The following is a 20534-nucleotide window of genomic DNA, read 5'->3' as shown; positions in this document are numbered from 1 at the left end:
CCCAATAACCACAACAGCACCTTGCTGTCTGGGTTTGGAGATCTTCACCTTTGCTATTGAATGTGCTTTTGAAAAAGTGAACCACATCAGTGGGAATGGAACATCTTTCTCAATAGCTCAGTTAATTCGCGGTATCCCCCAAGGCTCAATTCTTTGTGCATTGCCATTTTCAAATTATTCAAAACTGTCATCAAAACCCGAGTGTTATCTTTTAATCTATCCGCATCACAACAACATTTTATTTTGGGCCTCACAGCACATATGCCTGGCAACTCTGAGCTTCGGGATTCAAACATCGACCAAGGCCTTCCCATGTGAGGTATTTATGTCCACTCTGTGGCGTTCTCCTACATTCTATATGAATGTTAGGTTCATTGACGACTTGAAAATCATCCATAGCTGTGGTTGTTTGTTTTAATGCGGTCTGTGATTGGCGAGCATCCAGTCCAAGGTGTATGCATCCTCTCATCTCATCTAAATTCAGGGTCCAATACTTGTCAAAGGGAAAGCAGCCATTTTAGAATCTTGGACAATGGCTCCTCTATAAGGTTTTGGGCTTTGACAATGGCTCAAGCTTTGAGACTCACTAAATTCAGAAACTAAGTCTTGGAGAGATGCTAGTCCGCTTCCTGGCTACTGTCGAGGTACCCGGGAGCAAGGAACCTTTTCTCACTAATCTTAGCTCATGTTTGTGAAACCCCTTTCCTTGCATGTCTCCATGTATGTGATCAGATTCACAGTGTGGTGTGCAAGACAAATATACAACAGAATGTCAGTTGAATTTTCAAAAGACATTTCTATCATCTCGATTTCTGTCACTCGCTCCCCTGGTCAAAAGTACAGTGCCGAAATAGGTATTGTATGTTTAAAAAAAAAAAAAAAAACTTCTTCTAGGCAGAAGCTAAGCTGCACTGTTTTTGTTTGCAGAGTAAATAGAGCGGCTGCAATGCAAGGTAGTGACTTTCCTTGTCCCTTAACTAATATTTTCAGAGTTGAAACTCCGAGGACTGATTGTCCCATGATATTCAATATTTGAATTTAAAAGTAGTCATCGTTTTCTGCTGGAGCTTGCCTCCAATCTGTTTTTGTAGGTAAGTGGGAACACGCTTACTTATGCTAATTACAGTAAATACCGAAAAATCCCAAATGGAAAAAGAAAATGGAAAAACTAAATTTAGCCTGCTTTTGCAGCATGACCCAAACCACCAAACTATGATGTACAACTTTTGAAACCATTAAATGCCAAGGGAACAACCTGTATTTTTTTTCCTTCTTCATTAGCTGTCCATAAAATGGCCCGCGACCCACTTTTTGGGCCCTGACCCACCGTCTAAGAATTACTCCCTTCGGTGTTCATAGCAACAGCTTGGTCTTATCTTGCTTGTCTTTGCCTGCTTGTTTCTTTCCTCAAATATTCTGGGAGCTCACACACCATTTCCTCAATTAAGATCTTTTATTCTGCCGCCTCAGTTTATTGCTTGGGTTTCATGGGGTGATCCATATTGCATATTGCAAAGCATGGAGATTGCTCAACATGTGAAACACAAACATTAGCTCGAACACTAATACGGTTTTAAATGGAAGCAATTTTTAACCCACCCCATATCATTTCAAAGTTCATTTACAAGTTGCGGGGTGTCATTGACAGTTTTGCCCACCATAGCCAAATCTTAGTAATCAAGATTATTGGCTATTTGCTAGACAAACACGGTGCTTAGCTTTGCAGAGGCCTTTCGCCACTTCTTTGAACAAAATCCAATGTGTCTGCGGAAGAATTGGAGTCAAATTGTTTTGCATCGGGGCCCCACATTGCGTGAGCACAGAGGTTAAAGGGGGAAATTAGGCAGAACATGTGCTACATTGGTCAAAAGACGATAAGTCTTATCCCTTTGTGATGCGCCTCGATTTAGCATTGCTCAACAAATCATTCTGAAGCCAAAGCCAATCACAAAAATAAAGATAGCCAAGATTTGTAGGCGATCCTGTGGAAACATGTCTAATTTCTCATGGTTTAATTCCTCCTTTTTTTTTTTTTTACTGTGTTGGGAGGCTGTGTAAAGCATCGCTAACTTGTTTTTCACAGACGATTACAGCGGGAACAAGAAAGGCTCACAAGGCAGACCATGGGACCTTCATGAGGCTGAGGGCCACCTCCACGATCAATGTTGCCATTTTGTTGATCGGGTACCGCGTATCCACCATGCAAGATGAATTTTGTTTGCTAAATAGATGTGTGAAGCATCTATTCATCCAGCAATTTTTCACAGGAGTATTAGTGGATAGCATGATGACGATCAGGCTGCTGATTTGTTGAATGACAAGTCTGCACGAGATACATTTGGTGCATTTGGTACAATGTTTGTATTATATGACTTCTTTTGGACAGTTTTTTTTCTTTTTTTCTAATTTCAAATATAATTTTAAACATCAAAGATATTTTGACTTTGCCTTTTATGTAGCTACAAAGCATATCATTACAAGGCTAATGTGGACGCCACAACAGAAAAATGAACTGATACAACTGCTTCCAAAAGATAAAAATACGAAAAAAGCAAAGCTAATAAATAGAAGTTTGTGCCACAGTAGATTTAGGCCACAAATCACATCTTGGAGATAACTAAAGAACCCTATTTAGAAGACGAGGCACATACTAAATGCTAATATTTCCGCTGATGGAAACTAGCCGCTAACGTTTTCTGCAATTAATCCCAAACTTGTTTGAAGAGAAAAAATAAAATTAATAAGTAAATCCTGGCAACTACCCCCCCCCCCCTTCCTTTTACTTTTAAAAGTTTCCGAGTGCAAGAATAAACATTATGATGTAAATATATAGATATATTAGACCACCTATCATTAAATGATAATCTGGCATCATTAAATTATTTGACGCCCTCTTTAATTTTCAATTAATTCCCAATATTTTAGAAAATTACAGAGTATGAACATACTGATGTAAATATACAGACGTATTAGACTACCTGTCAATAAATGATAATCTGGAATCATTAAGTAATTTGATACCCTCGATAATTTTCAATTAATTCCCAATGTTTTACAAAATTACATAGGAGGAAAAAAAAAAAATCAAACTTAATTGATATACCCAAATTTGAGCCGACTGACTAGGTGGGGCTCTCGTAACTCAAGTATAACCTTCAACCACTAAAACGTATTTTCTCTTCAGGAGTGCAAGCAAATTATATCTGATCACAGAACAACGTGGTTTACTTTCTTGACAGTGGTAGGAGCGTCTTGCGAGAAGATAATGACCATCAGATTTGAACATATGTGCTGTATGTGTTAAAATAAAGCTAAAATAAAGAAAAGGTCTTGATCCTAATACATATAAAAAACAATCCACAAGCATGTAAAAGTGCCAGAGAGAAAATAATTAATTGCAGTGAGCCAAGACATTATCAAGTACCCCACAACTTACTTTCACTCAGACAGCTGTGAGGTGTGATTAAAAGCAGACAAAAACTACTTGTCGTCAAGGCTTCTATTTGAGATGATAGGGTCACTTGTCTGTTTCCTTTCCAATGTGCCTTTGTAAGTGTGCATGCGTGTGTGAATGGGCTTCTTTGTAGGGATATGAATAGAAAGAAATGGCAAAGACTTGTAAAAACTCATTGAAGCTGCGCTGACAGCTTGACCAATGTTATCGCCAAAGGAAAGCAGCAGAACGTGCATCGTGACAGAAATACCTGCAAAGAGCTTAGTCTCGTGTTTAGACAAAAGACCAAGGCAAGTCATAAAATAGGATAACGTGGTTTCACAAACAGACAATAGCTTGTAAGAATTGGCTACCTCCAAAAACGGCACTGATACAATCATTTCAGAGTGGCATTTTAATTGTGGGCAAAATCCTTTAGATTATGTGCCATATCATTTCATGTTGACATACAAGTCCTGTATTTTGAAATATTTCTACACCTATATACAAAACCAAAATAATGGTTGGAAACTCATCTAAGAATCCAGTGGGGAAGACAAGACGCAAGGACAAGATAAACATATCTGTCCACTGTCCAACCGACTTTGCATAAATACAGACAACAGGCAGGTGAAAGGTGGGAAATGGTGTGAAAGAGGCTTAACAAGTTAAGGAGACACTCGGGGGTTAATATCTACAGTGCTCAACAGATTTATTAGCAATAGTACTAATCACCGAAATCATTTTTATGCTTCTGTAATGTTAATACACAGGAGAAGCTTGTTAACCAAAGTTGGTCTATTTGTTTGAATTCTTCAGTTGTGGTCGAATGTTATGCTTAATTCAAATTTGTCAAGTCTGTATTAAAGCACTTTTATTTGCTCTCTGAGACAAATAACGATTATAGTCTAAATAAAAAAATTGTTAAGCACTGCATTGATTTGACCTTAAAACATGTGCATACACACCAAAGTTCATGAGCATTCAGGATTGTTCTACGTTGTCCTTTAATAGTGACTATTATTAAATGGATGCACCCTTTTCTCATGTTATTGAGAAATAACAACACTGCTGCTTTTTCTTCTTGCACCTCATGTGGTTATTGTCCAATGTTATTGACACCGGGCTCCCTTTCTTAGTGTTTCCTATTCCCACAAAATTCGACATGTTCTCTTTCCGTGTCTCATCATTTACATTTTTAACAAGTTGCGTTCCAAGCTAGTCCCAATTCCTTAAATAACTTTTAGCAGCATCACATTTGACAACTCCACTGGAACTCATATCATAGTCACTAAAGTGTCCTCAATAAATAATCAAATGGGCACCATTTCTTGGAAGATATAAGAGGCAAACATTTTTTAGTAGATATGCCCAAAAATTCAGGAGTGTATTGTTCGATTTTCCAGGTGGCTGCTGTGTCAGCTTTACTTGCTTTGGTGAAGGTACTGCTGGGTGAACATATTGAGCTCGCTGTCCAGCCAGCCCGCCTTGTTCCTAACAACAAAACAAATACACACACGAATGATGTCTTGGAATGATGCAGTGACTTAATTTGAACTGCGTCATCTTAAACATACTGTGAAATTTGGTTGTGACGGCTTTTGGTTAGCGTATGTCAGTTGTACAGAACCTCTACCGAAAGTGACAAACAGCTTGAAGCAACAACAGTTTGCTTCTAAATTGGTGAACTGTTAGTTACTCGATGAAGTATGAAGTTTTTATATTGTGTCGCGTACTTGTATGTCTATCGTGTTATGTGTCTCGTCACCGTGGGACAGAGAAAAACGTAATTTCGGTCTCTTTGTGTGTTGTGACATGTGGAGAGATTGACAATAAAGCTGACTTTGACTTTAAACACTTCATGTTCAGGAAGGCAGAAGAGAGGAAAATTGAAACCGCCAACTTTGCTGTAAGAATTAACAGCACACACAGTATCAAAGAGACAGAATTCGTGCGAGTGCCACTGCAAAACAAAAAGTCCAGAACATTAGGATTCGATGGCCTTCGACTTGAAGTTTGCACTGAAGGCATGAGGAGGGTGCGCGTGCAAACGTAGCAGATCTGAATACCGATCTGAATACTTAACATGGATTGAATTTGCAAACGGTGGACATGCTTTTGGCTAGTCAAAGGGAAGAAGAGAAGAAATAAAATTCCCAAAAATAAGCAGCATTGCCGTTTATGGCACAAGCAAAACGCTGGTTAAACCGTCACAGCGTATTGTCCGGACTTTACGGTGAAATGGAGGAATTAAAACAGTTCCCAAGTCTCTTAATGACTTGATCATTTGCCCAGCTGACCTCCACGCATGTTTCATTCATGCTTCTTACCGTAGCAGCTTAGCTTTGCTCTGCATGGTATCCAACAGCTCAATCTTGCTATTCATGTCAGTGATCTCATCTTCAAGATTCTGCCGAGTCACGTCTACCTGCTGGCAGAGCTGTGCAAACACCCCGGCCAACTCTCTTGATGTCCGCACGCAGCGCGCAAACAAACACATCCACAAAGAATGGTTAAAAAAAACATTCACGACTCAAACCACATGACTAAAAAGTGCGTGTTTGAATGCTCACTGCTGGACTTGGTGACTGCAGTTGGATCCGGTGTAGCTGACGATGAGCTGCAACTTCTCACTGGCGTAGTCAACAAACTGTCTCTTGAACGCACGCTCTTTGGCCTTTGTCGTCCAGGTGAGGCGCTCATAGACGAAGAGGAGCCCGTAGAGACCCACAGACAGAGCGATCAGACGCCAGCCCACGGCCTTCCAGATCTACACACACACCAACAAAACTATTTTGATGCAAGAAGACTCAGCCAAATGTCCATCCAGCCATCCATTTTCTATCCTGTTAGTTGGGGTCAAGGTTGAGCTGAAGCGTGACCGGTTGCCAGCCAATCGCAGGGCAAATATAGACAAGCAATGGAGTAATCAATAAACATTATATTTTTGGACTGTGCGAGGCCTCAAGCAAGAACAGAGAGATCATGAAAACAGATCCCGGATTTGACCCCACACAAACAAATTTTATAAGACTTTAATAATATTGTACAAGCATTAACAAAGGCTATTATAATTGCTTTTTTTTTTTGTGGGCGGGGGCAGTTGTTCAATGTATTTGTCGTTAATCATTCAAATTAGTTTTGAGAGATTGTTTCCTCACCACACCACCAACGACAAGGACACCCATGGAGGTCCGGGAAGTGAGGGAGGCAAGTCCGGTCACCATGGACACCATCAGCTCCTCCTGAGTCATGGAGTTTTGTGGAAATGGAGGCATGCTGGCGCTGACAGGAGTGAGTGCCAAAGTTCGAGGGATCTGGAAGAGGACCATTTAATGAGTTGGTTCCGAATAGTTAATTAATGGCAAAAACGAGTGATTGTCTGTGACTGTAACTGAGTGGTTCCATTTTTCTGGACTTTTGTTCTGCTTTCCACCTATTTCCAACTGAAGGACAATTTTGAGAATAGTCAGAATTCTGAGAACAAAGTCAGAATTCTGAGAATAAAGTCAGAATTCTGCGAATAAAGTCAGAATTCTGACTTTAAAGTCAGAAAGTGGGAATTCTGACTTTATTTATAGTCAGAATTCTGATTTTATTCTCAGAATTCTAACTAAAGTAAGAATTCCGACTTTAAAGTCAGAATTCCGACTTTAAAGTCAGAATTCTGAGAATAAAGTCAGAATTCTGAAAAAAAAAGTCAGAATCCTGTCACCCCTCGTTTTTTTTTTCTTTACTGGCCCTAATCCTCTTCCGTACTTTTTACACCTGGGAGAACGCCAGAACATGACAAAAAGTAAAGATAAGTCTTTACTGCCATCAAGTGGGAATTAACAAAAGGAGACCTGACTCCAAACAGTGTCAGATGATACTTTGTAGAGTGTTCCCCCTGCAGGCCAAGTTGTGCAATTAAACCAGTTTTTTTTTCTTTCTATTCATTGCAAACTATTAAAAGTTTGTACATTTGACCTTAATTATACCTCACACATAAAGGCAGCAACTTTTTTGTGTACATTATCAAATGTGTGTTACTGTGATGCGTTACCTGGTCACTGTAGCCCATGAGGGCTCGTCGAGTGTTTTTGGGCCCTAAATAGCGGTTGACCAACATCGTCCAGCCCAAAGAGAAGTGAAAGCTGATGTCCTCCTGGAAGTCACTGCAAAGCTTATCGCAAGCCAGGTCATAACTTAGACTGAAACACTGGCGAGGAACCAGCTTGTCCACCTGCTCTCTGGCTGGGTTGGGTAGAAGAGGCTTCAGACCCTCTGCATGACACACGGAGGATATAAATATTTCACTGATGTGATTAATGCACAAATAATGTCGAATACAGGCAGTTATACTTTCAAATCATTCCAGTGCTATATTCTGTCATAGTAGCATTTGATACTATGGTATGACACTTACCTATCATTTCTGCCTGCGTGGTCTGAAGAGCTGTGCTAATTGTGGTGGAGCACCTGTCTGACATGTTCTTGCCCAGACACTCTTCTATGTGCCGGTGGAGCTCCTAGCAAAGTATAATATTCAGACTATAATACATTTGACAGTGTGGATTTGGAGTATCCAAACTTGTTCACATTTCATAAATTTTAGGAAAGAACTATGCTGAAACGCACTTTCTTGTAGACTTTGAGAACAACTTGTGATGGGTGGAAGTCCATGTGAAAATCATCCACCAGCACGTGAAGCTTCCTGATTTCTTCTGCCATGCAATTGGAAACCTGGAGATAAGCAGGGAAATTGCCAGGAATGTATTACATTACTTCCACTCTATGAAATAGAGACGCTGGCCACTTCAACGTAAACATATGCAAAGACAAAGTTAGTTCACTTAAAGTTTCCATTCGAAGCAAAGTGTTGGAAGCATGGTGCTCACCTGTCTCTCCACCTCTTCTGTGATTTTCTTGATCCTGGACTTACAGTCCATAGTCAGAAGATCCAACTGCTTGTCTATAAACTCCAGTCGGTCCTGACGGTCATCTTTGGTCTCAAGGCAGTAGACCCTATAAATCATACACAATTCGGACCAAAAGCGTTATTTATTGTGTTCCAAAGAAATTTGCGTACATCTCAACATTCATTTCCATGAAGGGAGGACACCAAAGATGTCCTGAAAATACAACAGGTGTTATTTTTTTGTTATTACAGGTGAGAGACTAAAATGCCACACGGACCTCTGCTCTTGTGCAGCAATGTGCACGGCGTCCATGATGTGCCGCAAAGCTTCCGAGATCTGCTTGGCCCGCACTGTATGCTGCTCAAACTTTGTCTTCACCGCTGACTGAGAGATGCACTCCTACACACAATAGTCACGTCAGCATACAGCACTGATGACTACTGACTATTAAAGATGCAGTTGAAATTTACGTCATATAAATGTGGTTTAAAAGCGACTACGATATAGATTGTGTCACTATGGTGTTAAAATTAATTTGATCCAAATTGATTTAGGAGTCAAAAATAAATAAACAAATATGATTAAAATTGCGTGGATTAGACACATACATTGTTTGGAATATTTGACGCAAACATTTTACAACAAGGCTCTTGAAGGTTTCCCCCTTATGAAATAAATGCTTTTACGTGGTTACAAATTTTAGCCTTACCTCAAATCGCCTCTCAAAGTTCTGAAACTCAAACATTCTAGCTTGAAATCCATCAGCAAGAGCGCCACCTGAAACAGGATAACAAAATTCCATTTAGTAGACAATTTGGGTCTGGGAAAGGCTTTTGAGGGAAAACTATTTAAAATTGATCACCATACTGTATGATAAAATATTAAAAAAAATATATATATATATACACACTTAGGCTATACATACAATTCTCAGTTCTTCTGACGTTTCAAGGTTACAAAGACTTGACAATAAACTACAGCAGTAGCTACTTATGAGTTTAATGTGTTCCGCGAGCTAGCTCTTTACTTGTATATCAAAATAATTTTCCCCATTGAATTGCAAATAAACCAATCCAGCACCCCAAAACACACTATTTGTTACATAATCACCGTAAAGAAAATAACACCGAAAAATGCCACTATATTGTGCAAATACAAAAAGAATAGAGAGAAATAAACTGGCTGTATTAAGTGTAACCAAGGACAAGCTGAAAGCCACAACTGCAACATTGTGTGTTTGCCTGTAATTGACATGTCCTCAAGTCACAGTTAAAGTAGGGAAATCCTCACTGACCTTTAAATGGTTAATTGGAATAATTAGAATCTGCAGATTTGTGAATAAATGTCCAATCTCACCTGTTTCAGGCATTCCTTGAGCTTTCTGCACACGTGCTTGGAGAACCTCCTTGGCAGAGACGAAGAAGATGCGGTCACTGGCCTGAGCTTGGTCCACAACACCGAGCTCGTGCACGAGGAAATTGGTACAGCGGTCCATATGTTGTCTCCGCACCTGGCAATAAAAAAAAATAAAAAAAAAAAAGGATGTAGGAGCTGTGCACACTTGAGAAGCCATATTGTTTATAGAGTGATTTAACCACAAGTACATCTGACTAACCTCATCCATGTATTCAGGTTCAGAGGCTGAGGCATCCCAACGGTTATTAAGGATAAAGATGTTCGGACTGGAAAGTCGTTCGTTGACTTTGTGGAAAAATGACTTTTCCTGCAGAGACATTGTTGACGCTGAAAAGCATGACCAAGGAAGAAAGGAAAGAAGGGACGGCAGGAAGCAGGGATTGATGACCGGACAAATCTTGTCTTATCTCACCGTCTGCATCAGTGTTGACTCGGAGTTTGCCACAAGCACAAACACATCTGCATCCAAGCAGAACTTGTCGATCCAGCTGTCAAGTTCTGTGGTCACGTCAATACCTGGACTGAATGTATATGAATTAAAAAAAAAAAAAGAAAAACATTAAAATGGCATACCAAGTGATGCATTTCTACAATATAAGATATGCCTGACCTGTCCAACAAGACCAGATCATCCCTGAGCAAAGCACACTTGGCTTTAGGCCACATGACGCAGACCAAGCTGCCTGCATCCAGGTCCTCATCCTGGTGGAGAGCGTGTGCCAGTTGGTTCACTGTCTGGAAATGTTGACACAAGCAAAGTTGGGTTGTGATGCCCACTTCCATTAAAAGATAGATGAATAAATAACTGGGTTCTCCCAACCTTAATGCTTTTCTTCTCCTCAGAGCCTTCAGTCAGAATAAAAGCTTCATTCCCATCCGTTCCCTCCACCCTCAGGAAACAGTTTGTGGTGTGTCCAATACCAGAAGGCAAAACCTTGTCACACAGCATAGCATTGATGACCGAGCTTTTCCCATTACTGGTCCTAGAAAACAAAAATTAAAGTGTAAGAAAAGAAACATTTTGCCTGCCTTAAAATTGTCAAATACAATGAGATGCCTTAGTCTAATGTCATAACACTTGAAAATCCACAGTTCTTAGAACACATGAAACAAGTTGTGATGTGAGCTTGTGAAACGAGATACATACCTCCCAAAGAACACCACCTTCATGTGTCTCCGAGCGAGCACTTCTCCGATCCCTGCTACCTTGGTAAGGTAACTTCGAACCTCCTGTACCTGTTCTTCCGTAGTGATTGGATCCAGCTCTTCATTTTTGTGAGCATCTAGCAGAGTGGACAAAGAATAATGTTATGCACAACTGAAACATCTGCAAAACTGTACACCTTTTCTGACATTTCTTGATAATCAAAGAAGCAATCATAATGCCCAAATTACAAAAGAATCAAAGTTACCATCGAGAAATGATGAACTCTCCTTAATGTAGGCCCCTAACTGTTCAAAGATCCCATTTATCTTCTTCTTCGCGGTGACAAAATGCTTGAGTGGCGACGCGTTCACCTCCGCCATTAGTCTCTTATCCTTCTTGCCGTGGACTGCGTTGGTGTTGGGTCGTGGGAAAACCAGAGACATGGCACTGGACGGAGAAAAAGCAAGTGAAACAAACTTGTCGGAATCAATTGTAAGCTGTCATTGAAAAGCGGGCAAAACCTGAGTAAATGTTAAGTCCGAGCACTTGACATTCCAAGTGTTTTTATTGGGCAAGTTACAATCAGAACATTCTGGACCTGTCAAATAGCATGCCTGTGAAATAACACTGAGCATGCAGACACAGATTTCGAAAAATATTTGCCCACGTGAATCAGAAACAATTGCAACTTTGAATAAAGTTCAGTTGAAAAGAAGTATGCAGCGTCACAAATAAACTTTCCGTGACGTACATTAATTTGAATAAACCAAAGGCCATACCTTTAAAAAATGAGAAGCTGGTTGTGCAGCCACAGCAAAAATGAAAATGTACAACAAGATCTGACGTTTTAGTTGAAATCACACAAGAGGTAAATATTGTCGTCGCGTAATTTGGGATTACTTTCTGAGGCCCAACAAGCATGTCAATGGGGTGAATATTTAGAGGGCAAGCCGCAACTAGCAGCAACTTGATTTGTGTCATACGGCAATTAATACTATTGCCATCCCGGCCGACTTACCGTAGATAGGGCTCTCTCTTCACGAATAATCCACTTGCATCCTGGTCTCTTTACTTAGCGGTGACTACGATGGATAAACGCCTGCCGATTTAGAAGTAGCGTTAGCACGCACGTCCGGGTATAAGCGAAACGGACACAAAGCTATTCTTGGCGCTCAATGCACAGTGCTATCGGGTCCACTTTAAAATAAGTTGGTCGGAGCCGGTATTCTACTGCGATGCCCTGAAAGTGAATGATAACGCCACTTGTGTCACTTGTTCCGCAACTGCACAGACGCCCCCTCGGCCTTTTCCGGGATGGTTTTGTTCTCTATTCTCCACCCATTACAAATGCCGCCACCTGCTGTTCCGGAGTATGAACTACGTACTCTCGTTTTCTGTGGGATAATGGGAAATGGAGTACAAACACTCCTGCTTTTCGAGTGTCCGTAGATTACCTGAGTATTTATATTTCTGACTTGTTTTACATGTTAACACAGATGTATTATATAAACATTTAAAATCTGCATATCTAGACCCCATCGCTCCTGACTTTCGGGGAAAGCTCGAGTGAGTTGCTGGGTAGTAAGCACGCAAGCATTATACGCTCGTTTTAAAAATAATAAACTCATTATAATCCCAGGTTATTTCTCAGTTAAGATGTATGAAAGTTTATCAATTATGTTTCTTGAGTTAGTTTGTGCTCTCCAGAGTTATTTTTCAACTATGTTGTCCCCTTTCACCCCAATCGTCTTTTGCAAAGCAACTCGTCGGCCCACACTGATCCAATTTAAAAACACAGCAACTTGGTGTAATTCTACATATTTATTTTGTTTTGCTTAGACAAGAAAATAACAATTAACCTTCCTTCTTCCTTGGTCTAAATTGCTATGAAGTGATAATGCAAACAACTAAGAAAAATGAGAACGCTTTGTTCACAGCCAACCTTTTAGTATTCCAAAGACTAATAACTGTATTTCACAATCACAGATGGAAAATGAAATCTGGCTCGTGTTTTTACATAGTCAGGAGAAAGTAAACATGAGTTCAGTTGTTGACATACATGTGACCATTGACCACAGTATGTTTTGTTATACACAATGCATGTTGGCATTAGATAATACTTAAAATCCTTGCAATTTATCAAGTACAGTACCTTGAAGCAAAGCCTGGTTGACATTCATTTGCTACGTTTGTAGCATATTGGTGTACAATGTTCCTATTAAAATGACTTTCTGCAAGGACAGCATGACAATTGTTTTTTAACAGTTTGTTTTTAGCTTTCAGTGTGTACATTCAAAACAACGAAACGATTTAGTTGCATGCCTTGTTAAAATGCTAAATACAACCAAACCCTATTAAAGGGTACTGCATTTATCATTGTTTTCACATCTGAAAATATTCTGTTCCTATAGCTGACACAAAAATAGTAAAACACGATTCAGTTAAAGGATGTGTAACGCAAGTGGCAGTCATGTTCATTCCAGGCGTCGCCCACCGCGAATCCAAAGTATCCAAATTCTCCCCGCTTTACTACATGTAACAATTACATTTACAGGTTGATGCGGTACTAACGTCAGATGAGAGGAAAACAGCCTGTACTTGATATTACGCTACTCTCATTAATCTATGGAGCTACTGTACAGCAAACAAAACTTTCAATCCTATACATTTTCTCCGCAGTTAGATAAGCAGTTGCCTGTCACTTCTGAGGTAGTAAATAAGTAGATATATCATTAAAGGCAAGTACACAGAACAATGCTTGATTCAGTGGACTACACCTCTGATCAGAGTGTGTATCCTGTCCTTCAAAGTCCAATTTCAACAAAATCAATTTCGCTGGTAAAATGTCTGTTACAGCTTTAAACACTTTATGATATTGCAGAAAGATATGACAAGATAGAGGTAGAATGTTTATTATATAATAATAATGTCTGCCACTATATTAAAGTTAACTCATAAACGCTACCATCAAAAGTTTAGAACTAAATGGAAAAAGCGCCCAAACGACTACAACTAAATCAAGAAAATCAGAAACCCTTATATCTGTGTTTGAGGTATAAAACAAAATTTATATATAAGAAATGTCATAAGTGCTTTAACCCTGTCAAGAGATTAGACACTCTCTGAGAGAGACACACAGCAGTAGCATTTTGACATTGGTGCAACACCGAGGCTAGTGACAATGCTATTGGAACAGTCAAATCAGCAGAGTTAACGGATTTAAAAAGTCATTCGTGAAGGGAGTTCCCACTACTGGAATCCCGCTTGGGATCCGTTCATCTCGACCATGTGACTAGATTATAAAAGGAATAGATTGCTATTCTCTTCAATATGGAGGTGGGTTTAAGTCCCAATTTCATTCAAAGCTCCGGAGAGCCAGCAATATGCTGAAGGGAAAATGGCGACAATGTCATGAATAATATTAGAAAAGGCTACACATAAGTCTAGAATAGTTTTGCTGTGCTATGTCAAAACAGCAATGATCATACTTGCTCGCACCAAGAGGACCTAAATTCCTAAATTACACTTTTTTTAAAAAAATCTTCCAGCTCACCTCAAATCAGTTTAAGCGCCCATTTTTTTTTTTGCCTCAAAACATATACAAATGGCAAACAGATCAGAATCTACTATAAGTTGTAGGGGAAAATGATTTAAAATAGAAGCTTCAAATCTTGGCACTTTAGAAGAAAAACATTCCAATGGGTTTGTGAGGCAGATATTGCTTGGACACTTCCAAATATCTAAAAGTACAATCCCTATGAAATCAAATTTTGTTCTTTAAACTTTGGACTGCTGTAAGTGACCCCATGGCAACTGTAGTTGGATGAATGATAGGATTAGCGTCACCCCAAGAAAGAAACTACGCATTTTATTTTAAGTATCACTCAAGCTCACGAGGGGACCTTCCTGATTTGCACAGTGCCCAACTACGTTCCCTGTAAGACATTTAGGCATTATAGACAGAAGTGTATAGTCACGCTACGGGCACGGTTGCTGGTTGCAAGCTCCCTGAAGTCTTGCATGGTCAGAGATGGAAAGGCATAGAACAGAAGCTTTAAAGTGAAAATGAACTCAAAGTTGTCTATGTAAAAAATTGTTCTGTCCAACCCAAATAGTCAAAAGACAGTGTTCTGATTAATGTTTTGACTATGAAATATGATCTAAACAAGAAAAATCCACCTGTTTTTATCCATTGCAGGGGGCAGCCATTTTGGCACTTGCTGTCGACTGAAAATGACATCACAGTTGTGCTCGGGTCACAATCAATCATGGCTCAACAATTTTTTTAAGATGAGCCGTGATTGGTTGTGAGCCGAGATCAACTGTGAAGTTATTTTTTAATCGACAGCAAGTGACAAAATGGCCGCTCACTGGGATGAATAAGAGCGGTTGGATTTTGCTTGTTTAATTCATATTCCACAAATGCAATATTAATAACAATGCCATGAGGGTACATACATACCCACGTTGGGGTTGACCTCCCCATTAAAGAAAATAAATACACGGACCGCAACTTAAAGGCAATCATAACATTATGACTGTTTGCACAATATGTTATCCAAAACAAGTACTGTATCAAATATTCTGCCATAACCAATACAAAGTTCAGTTCAGTCACAACTCTCATTATGGCGCAGTGCAACTGTTCATTGGCATCGCCTTTGTAAGAGTAGTATACAGCTCTAGTATCGGATATTCATTGCTGTGCAAGCAATTATAATGTTTTGGGTGGTCAGTTTATATTCAAAGGTATTTGGTGTCAAAGAGTAACCATTGTAACTAACAGATAATCTGTCACTAAACAACATGGTCAAACGTAGTCTGCAGAGAATCGAACAAAAAAAAAACGCTATGCCATCACTAATGAGAATTAGACATTTAAAACGAAAAGGTATGTAATGGTGAAAAGTAATCTTAAGTGCATTCTGTATTTGTGATGACAGAAACAAACCGTTACAAAAGGTAAAAGCATTCCAGTGGAATCTGTGTCACCATGCTGATGTGGCCTCTTTGAACGCAGTGCTTCGAGCTGACTTTACATGTGTGACATGTCTGAGTGTGCGCTATACTGGATATTTGTTATGTTCAAGCAGGTCGCCACCACATAGCACATGTGATAACTGGATCAAGTGCATTAACTGTTGTAGATTTGAATGAATTACTCTGTTGATTGTAGTGAGAAAGACAACATTTGTGCATTCAAGCTACTTTTTTTTTTTTTTTTTAAATAATGAGGTAATACTGATGAGGTGATTTGTTGTGTTCACCAATAATCTATCAGAGCAACAATAGGAGAAGACACATAAATGTTGTATAGTTAACTCACTCACTGCTAGCCCAGTTACAATGGAACTTTGACGTCTATAACCGTCAACGGCAGTGAATGAGGTAATGACATCATTTGACCTTTGACAGGAAAAAGACACGCAGTGAAGAGTAATTTGTGGACACAAAACCGCTTATTGCTGAAAAGCCTGGTAGTAATGAGGTAAGGAGCTAGAAGTGCTAACAGCAGAAGTGCTGTATGCCTGAGGTAGTTGGCTATGGTTGTGGGCCACGGGGCCCTGGGGCACATGAGCCTGAGGAGGCTGGAAGAATGTAAAAGGCCCTGAAGCCTGGGAGGACAACCCACTGGAAGAAGTTGGCGAAGAGGTGGCGGTGGTAGCAGGGGGATAACCCATCATCAGCCCACCCATTCCGACATGAGAGCTGTAAGGTGGCAGGCTGAAAGGCAAGAAGCCCAACAGTGGCCCAAGTTCCATGTTAGTGGTGCAGGAAAGCTCAGCTGAGGAGATAGCAGCATTCCTGGGCACTAGGTGGGGATCACTGCCGACAGGCATCCCTTCAGCGAGCATCTCCCTTTGAGGAGAGGTGGACGTCGAGGTAGAAGAGTTGACTGAGCTAAGGTGAGGAGGAGGGGCACCCTGCAGATCCAGCAGGAAACTGTCCACGTCAGTGCGAGGATATGAGGTAGATCCTTGCTGGTACCTGGGCATGCTGCCGTACGACTGCTGCTGCGGCGGCCCCGACAGAGGCTGCAAGTGATGATGGTGGTTGTGAGGAGACGGCGGAGGCATATGGCGACCGACGCTCATGCTTGAGGACAAAGACACCTGCATGAGGCCGTGCGGATGACTCATCCCGGGGACAGGGTTGGTAATGGGGTAGGAGTTGAACATGTCCCTGGTGAAGGTCTCCACGGGTTCCTTGGAGGCGGACGAACTTCTATCCGAGGCTAAAGGGCTGGATTCCTTTATGGGACACTGGGTGGTTGTGGTGGATGTCGCCACGGGAGTACTGGCTGTAACCAGCGGTATCAATCCCGCGTCATGCGCGTGGCTCTTCTTCAAGTGACGGGTCAAGTGGTCTCTGCGGCCGAAGCGCTGAGCACAACGGGGACACAAGAAATCGCGCCGTCCCGTGTGCACCACGGCATGGCGACGTACGTCCTTGCGGGTGTAAAAACGTCGGTCGCATCGCTCACAGGAATATTTCCTCTCTCTCACCGCCACGACCGCATTATTATTGCCCTCTGCTGGAGGCGGCCGATCAATATGGCCGGCACCCAGGTGCTCCAGCAGCGACGGTGTCCCTTCCGAGCAGGGCAGGCCGGCGCCGGCACTGTGAGCCTCCACCAGGTGGCGCCTGTAGCCCAGCTGAGTGTTGTATTCCTTCCCACACTCCTGGCAGTGAAAACCAAGCTGCCTATTGGCTATGTGGCTATCCTGCAGCTGACCCTTTAGTTGTTCTTGCTGGTGGAACATTGTCCCAAGGGGACGATGCTGGTTGCGTTGAAAAACTGAGCGTGTAGGAGCAGATGCTAGCAACACTCATGAGGATTCTACAGGTCGCTGGACATCAACTCTCTGATCTCAGGCTGTTGGGTTATCGCCGTGTGCTTGCAATAATACTAAGTGCAGTTTGTTGACTATTTAATGATCTCTTGTGACAATGACGTGTGGTCTGTCCTGTCTCGATGGGACAGGCCTGTGTCCAGCGCTTGGTTTCGGTGACAGCACCTGCCATAGCAACCCTAGTGGGCTGCAATTTGGATAATTTCTGCTGTTGACTCAAGAGTCGGTTGGTGTTCAGCAGAAGAAGCTCAACATCTTAAAAGACCTGAAATAGAAAAAAATATATCCCCATATTGAGGAAATCACATTTTTGAAGTAGGGTGTGGTGACACAGTAAGAAGAATGCAGATTAATAGTCATCACGAGAGACCCATCTATCTCCTGGCTGTTGTGATAGAGACATGGTGCTTCGTATGCCACTTTGCCTATGTTCATACACCAAAATCTATCTGATTTAAATAAATAATAATAATACTTTGGCAATAACTTTTGATTACATTCAGAACAGACTAATTGCAATCAATTCAATGAACTATTTTTGAGACAGTCAAAATATATCACTGTCCTCAATGGAAGTCAATTTAGCGGGACATTGCATAAAATTTCATGTATGGGTTGTTCTTTATGTTCAAACTGATTTTATAATTTTGCACATACCGGTAATATGTTGCAGTAATATTATGATAATATGCCAATAATTGTGATGATTATTTGGGCCAGGATAACTATTTGGCTCTGCAAACATTGACCAAAATCATCATCCCATTTTGGCATTAATGTACTGCACCATTTACAGCAGTTGACACTGATCTCATTCATTATTATACAGAAATCTATACCATGTCCTTGGAACCTTGTCATGAAATCTTTTGTTAAGGTCATTCTATGAACCTGCCGTTCTGCCAGAGTTCACAACATGATAGTGTCTAGAAAATCACAGATCCATCCCGCCACTCTAAACGTCTGTAAATGTTTGGACAAAAGCTGCTAGCAACACAGGTTTCGTCACAGTTCACGCTCCACCTTTGTCCCAAGTGTACTGTAAAGCAAACATTGAATTTGGTCTTCAACTTAAACACAAACATGATGGTTTGCATTCAATAAGTCTCAACCGACAGGTTGACTATGTTTACTCGACATGTTTATCTTAGCCTAGATCTCAAATGCATGATTTATGTATCTCTAATAGGGGCAGCCTGGCCGCAATACTTTCCATTTTTGCAAGATTTACAAGTACAAAAGTGAACGATCTCTATGAGGAAGAAATCCATTACAGCGCCATCCTGTGGAGACAAGCAGCGACGTTCGTGTTCACTTTCCTTGCCTCCGTCAAAAGTATGCAAGTTGTGTTAAAACGATCGGCAAATATTATAGAGCATATGGGATATGATTTCTTTAATAAATGTATGTGTCATTATAGCTGACGAGTCCTCGACTGGAAGGGGCAAAGTCCAAAGTTTCAGCGAATGTGTGACCACAACTTACCGGACCGGGGCTAAATTTGTCTGCTAACCGATCTTGTCTTCGTGAATTTCGGTGGCGGATGTGAGTTAGGTTCGCACTTTTGGTTGACGTGAAAAACACCACATCGAGTTACATTTGTGCAAACAAGGCTGTAGGTAAATGTCTAAAGTTTAACCGAGAGAGAATGACGAATTAAAAACAATAGACATGCCGCTTCACCAAGTTGGGTCGGAGTTTGTGTTGAGGGAGCTAACTCTCTGTATTAGTTTAGCAAAAGCGCTAAAAAGTCCTACTCAAGTCAACATTTACATCGTTTCTTACCGCCTGGCACAACGCCGCGATCTTCCACCGCGATCCATTTGGCTTCCACGTGGACATTTTGGACAGATGAAGGCTTTAAAAGATGTTTATTCGAGTCTGGGCCTGGCCGCTGGCGCCGCGCTGGAAGCCGTGCATTCTGGGAGCGTGACGTCACACCCCGGGCCCACTGCAGCGCCAGCAGGAAGTTCGACTTCTGGAACTCCGAAGCACGACTAACTTTTTCTTTCTTGTGTCAATGCTGACAATGGAATTCTGTGATTTCACTTTTGCTTGTTTACTTAAGTGTAGTTAAATTCTTGTAGGAAGAGCCTCTATAGCACCAATGTGGAGCCCACCAGCAGTCCAAGGGCCTGTCCCAAAAGTGATCTCACCAGTGAAGGAGCAATGACATTTTATAGAAATGTTGAATACATGATCATTTGAAAATGAGCAAACTGGAAAAAAAAAATTAAAAAAAAGTCTTACACTCAAATCTATGTGCCTAATTATTGTTGAGAAATCTATAACAGTAGTTAATAAAAATCACATATGATGAAGCAGTGCTTCTCAGTTATTTTTCTATTTTGCCCATGCAAGAAGGAAGAAAGCAACCCTCCAACCGCCCTGCCATAAATATAATAGTATATAATAGTAAATAATGTTATGACTACCTTTTTGTAAACTATTTTATTATTATTAACATGAAAGAAAACAAAAAGAAAAAAGAGGGAAAGCTCAATTTACAAAAAAGGAAAAACATTCTGTCAGAAAATATTTTAAGTCCATCAATTTGCCTAAAATTAAAGAACGAGAGCGCCACTGCCACTTACTGTAGTGGGTGTGCATTTACACTTTATATCTGTAAGATTGTCTTTAATATTGGCGAAAGTTGCCCAAATCTCAATGTGAATGGATATTTTATATTTTAATGATAAATTGTTTATTTATCGCTAAAAAAAATTATGAAAAGAAATAAACAGGTTTTATGAAGTGTAATAAAATGGATGAATGTACTGTGG

At 40.7% G+C, this 20534-nt stretch overlaps 2 protein-coding genes across 2 annotated transcripts; both read right to left on the bottom strand.

Moving 5' to 3' along the window:
• Positions 1-3833: 3833 nt before the first annotated feature.
• On the bottom strand, positions 3834-12225 carry mfn2 (mitofusin 2). The gene is made up of 18 exons (XM_061264902.1): positions 11916-12225; positions 11163-11344; positions 10898-11033; positions 10571-10733; positions 10361-10485; positions 10163-10271; positions 9950-10057; positions 9691-9844; positions 9044-9111; positions 8612-8733; positions 8314-8440; positions 8054-8158; positions 7842-7944; positions 7479-7699; positions 6595-6750; positions 6007-6203; positions 5764-5898; positions 3834-4927 (listed from the first exon to the last, which is right to left on the bottom strand). Exons 2-18 carry the CDS (start codon positions 11338-11340, stop codon positions 4858-4860), a joined length of 2277 nt encoding a protein of 758 aa, XP_061120886.1. The 5' UTR covers positions 11341-11344; positions 11916-12225; the 3' UTR covers positions 3834-4857.
• A 478-nt stretch (positions 12226-12703) lies between these two features.
• LOC133143131 (zinc finger protein PLAGL2-like) lies at positions 12704-19691 on the bottom strand. Its single transcript, XM_061264911.1, has 2 exons — positions 19537-19691; positions 12704-18016 (listed from the first exon to the last, which is right to left on the bottom strand). Exon 2 carries the CDS (start codon positions 17659-17661, stop codon positions 16357-16359), a length of 1305 nt encoding a protein of 434 aa, XP_061120895.1. The 5' UTR covers positions 17662-18016; positions 19537-19691; the 3' UTR covers positions 12704-16356.
• Between the last annotated feature and the right edge of the window lie 843 nt (positions 19692-20534).

Source organism: Syngnathus typhle, linkage group LG2 (assembly GCF_033458585.1).
Source record: "Syngnathus typhle isolate RoL2023-S1 ecotype Sweden linkage group LG2, RoL_Styp_1.0, whole genome shotgun sequence".
Taxonomy (NCBI): domain Eukaryota; kingdom Metazoa; phylum Chordata; class Actinopteri; order Syngnathiformes; family Syngnathidae; genus Syngnathus; species Syngnathus typhle.
This window is presented reverse-complemented; position numbering and strand designations above follow the sequence as displayed.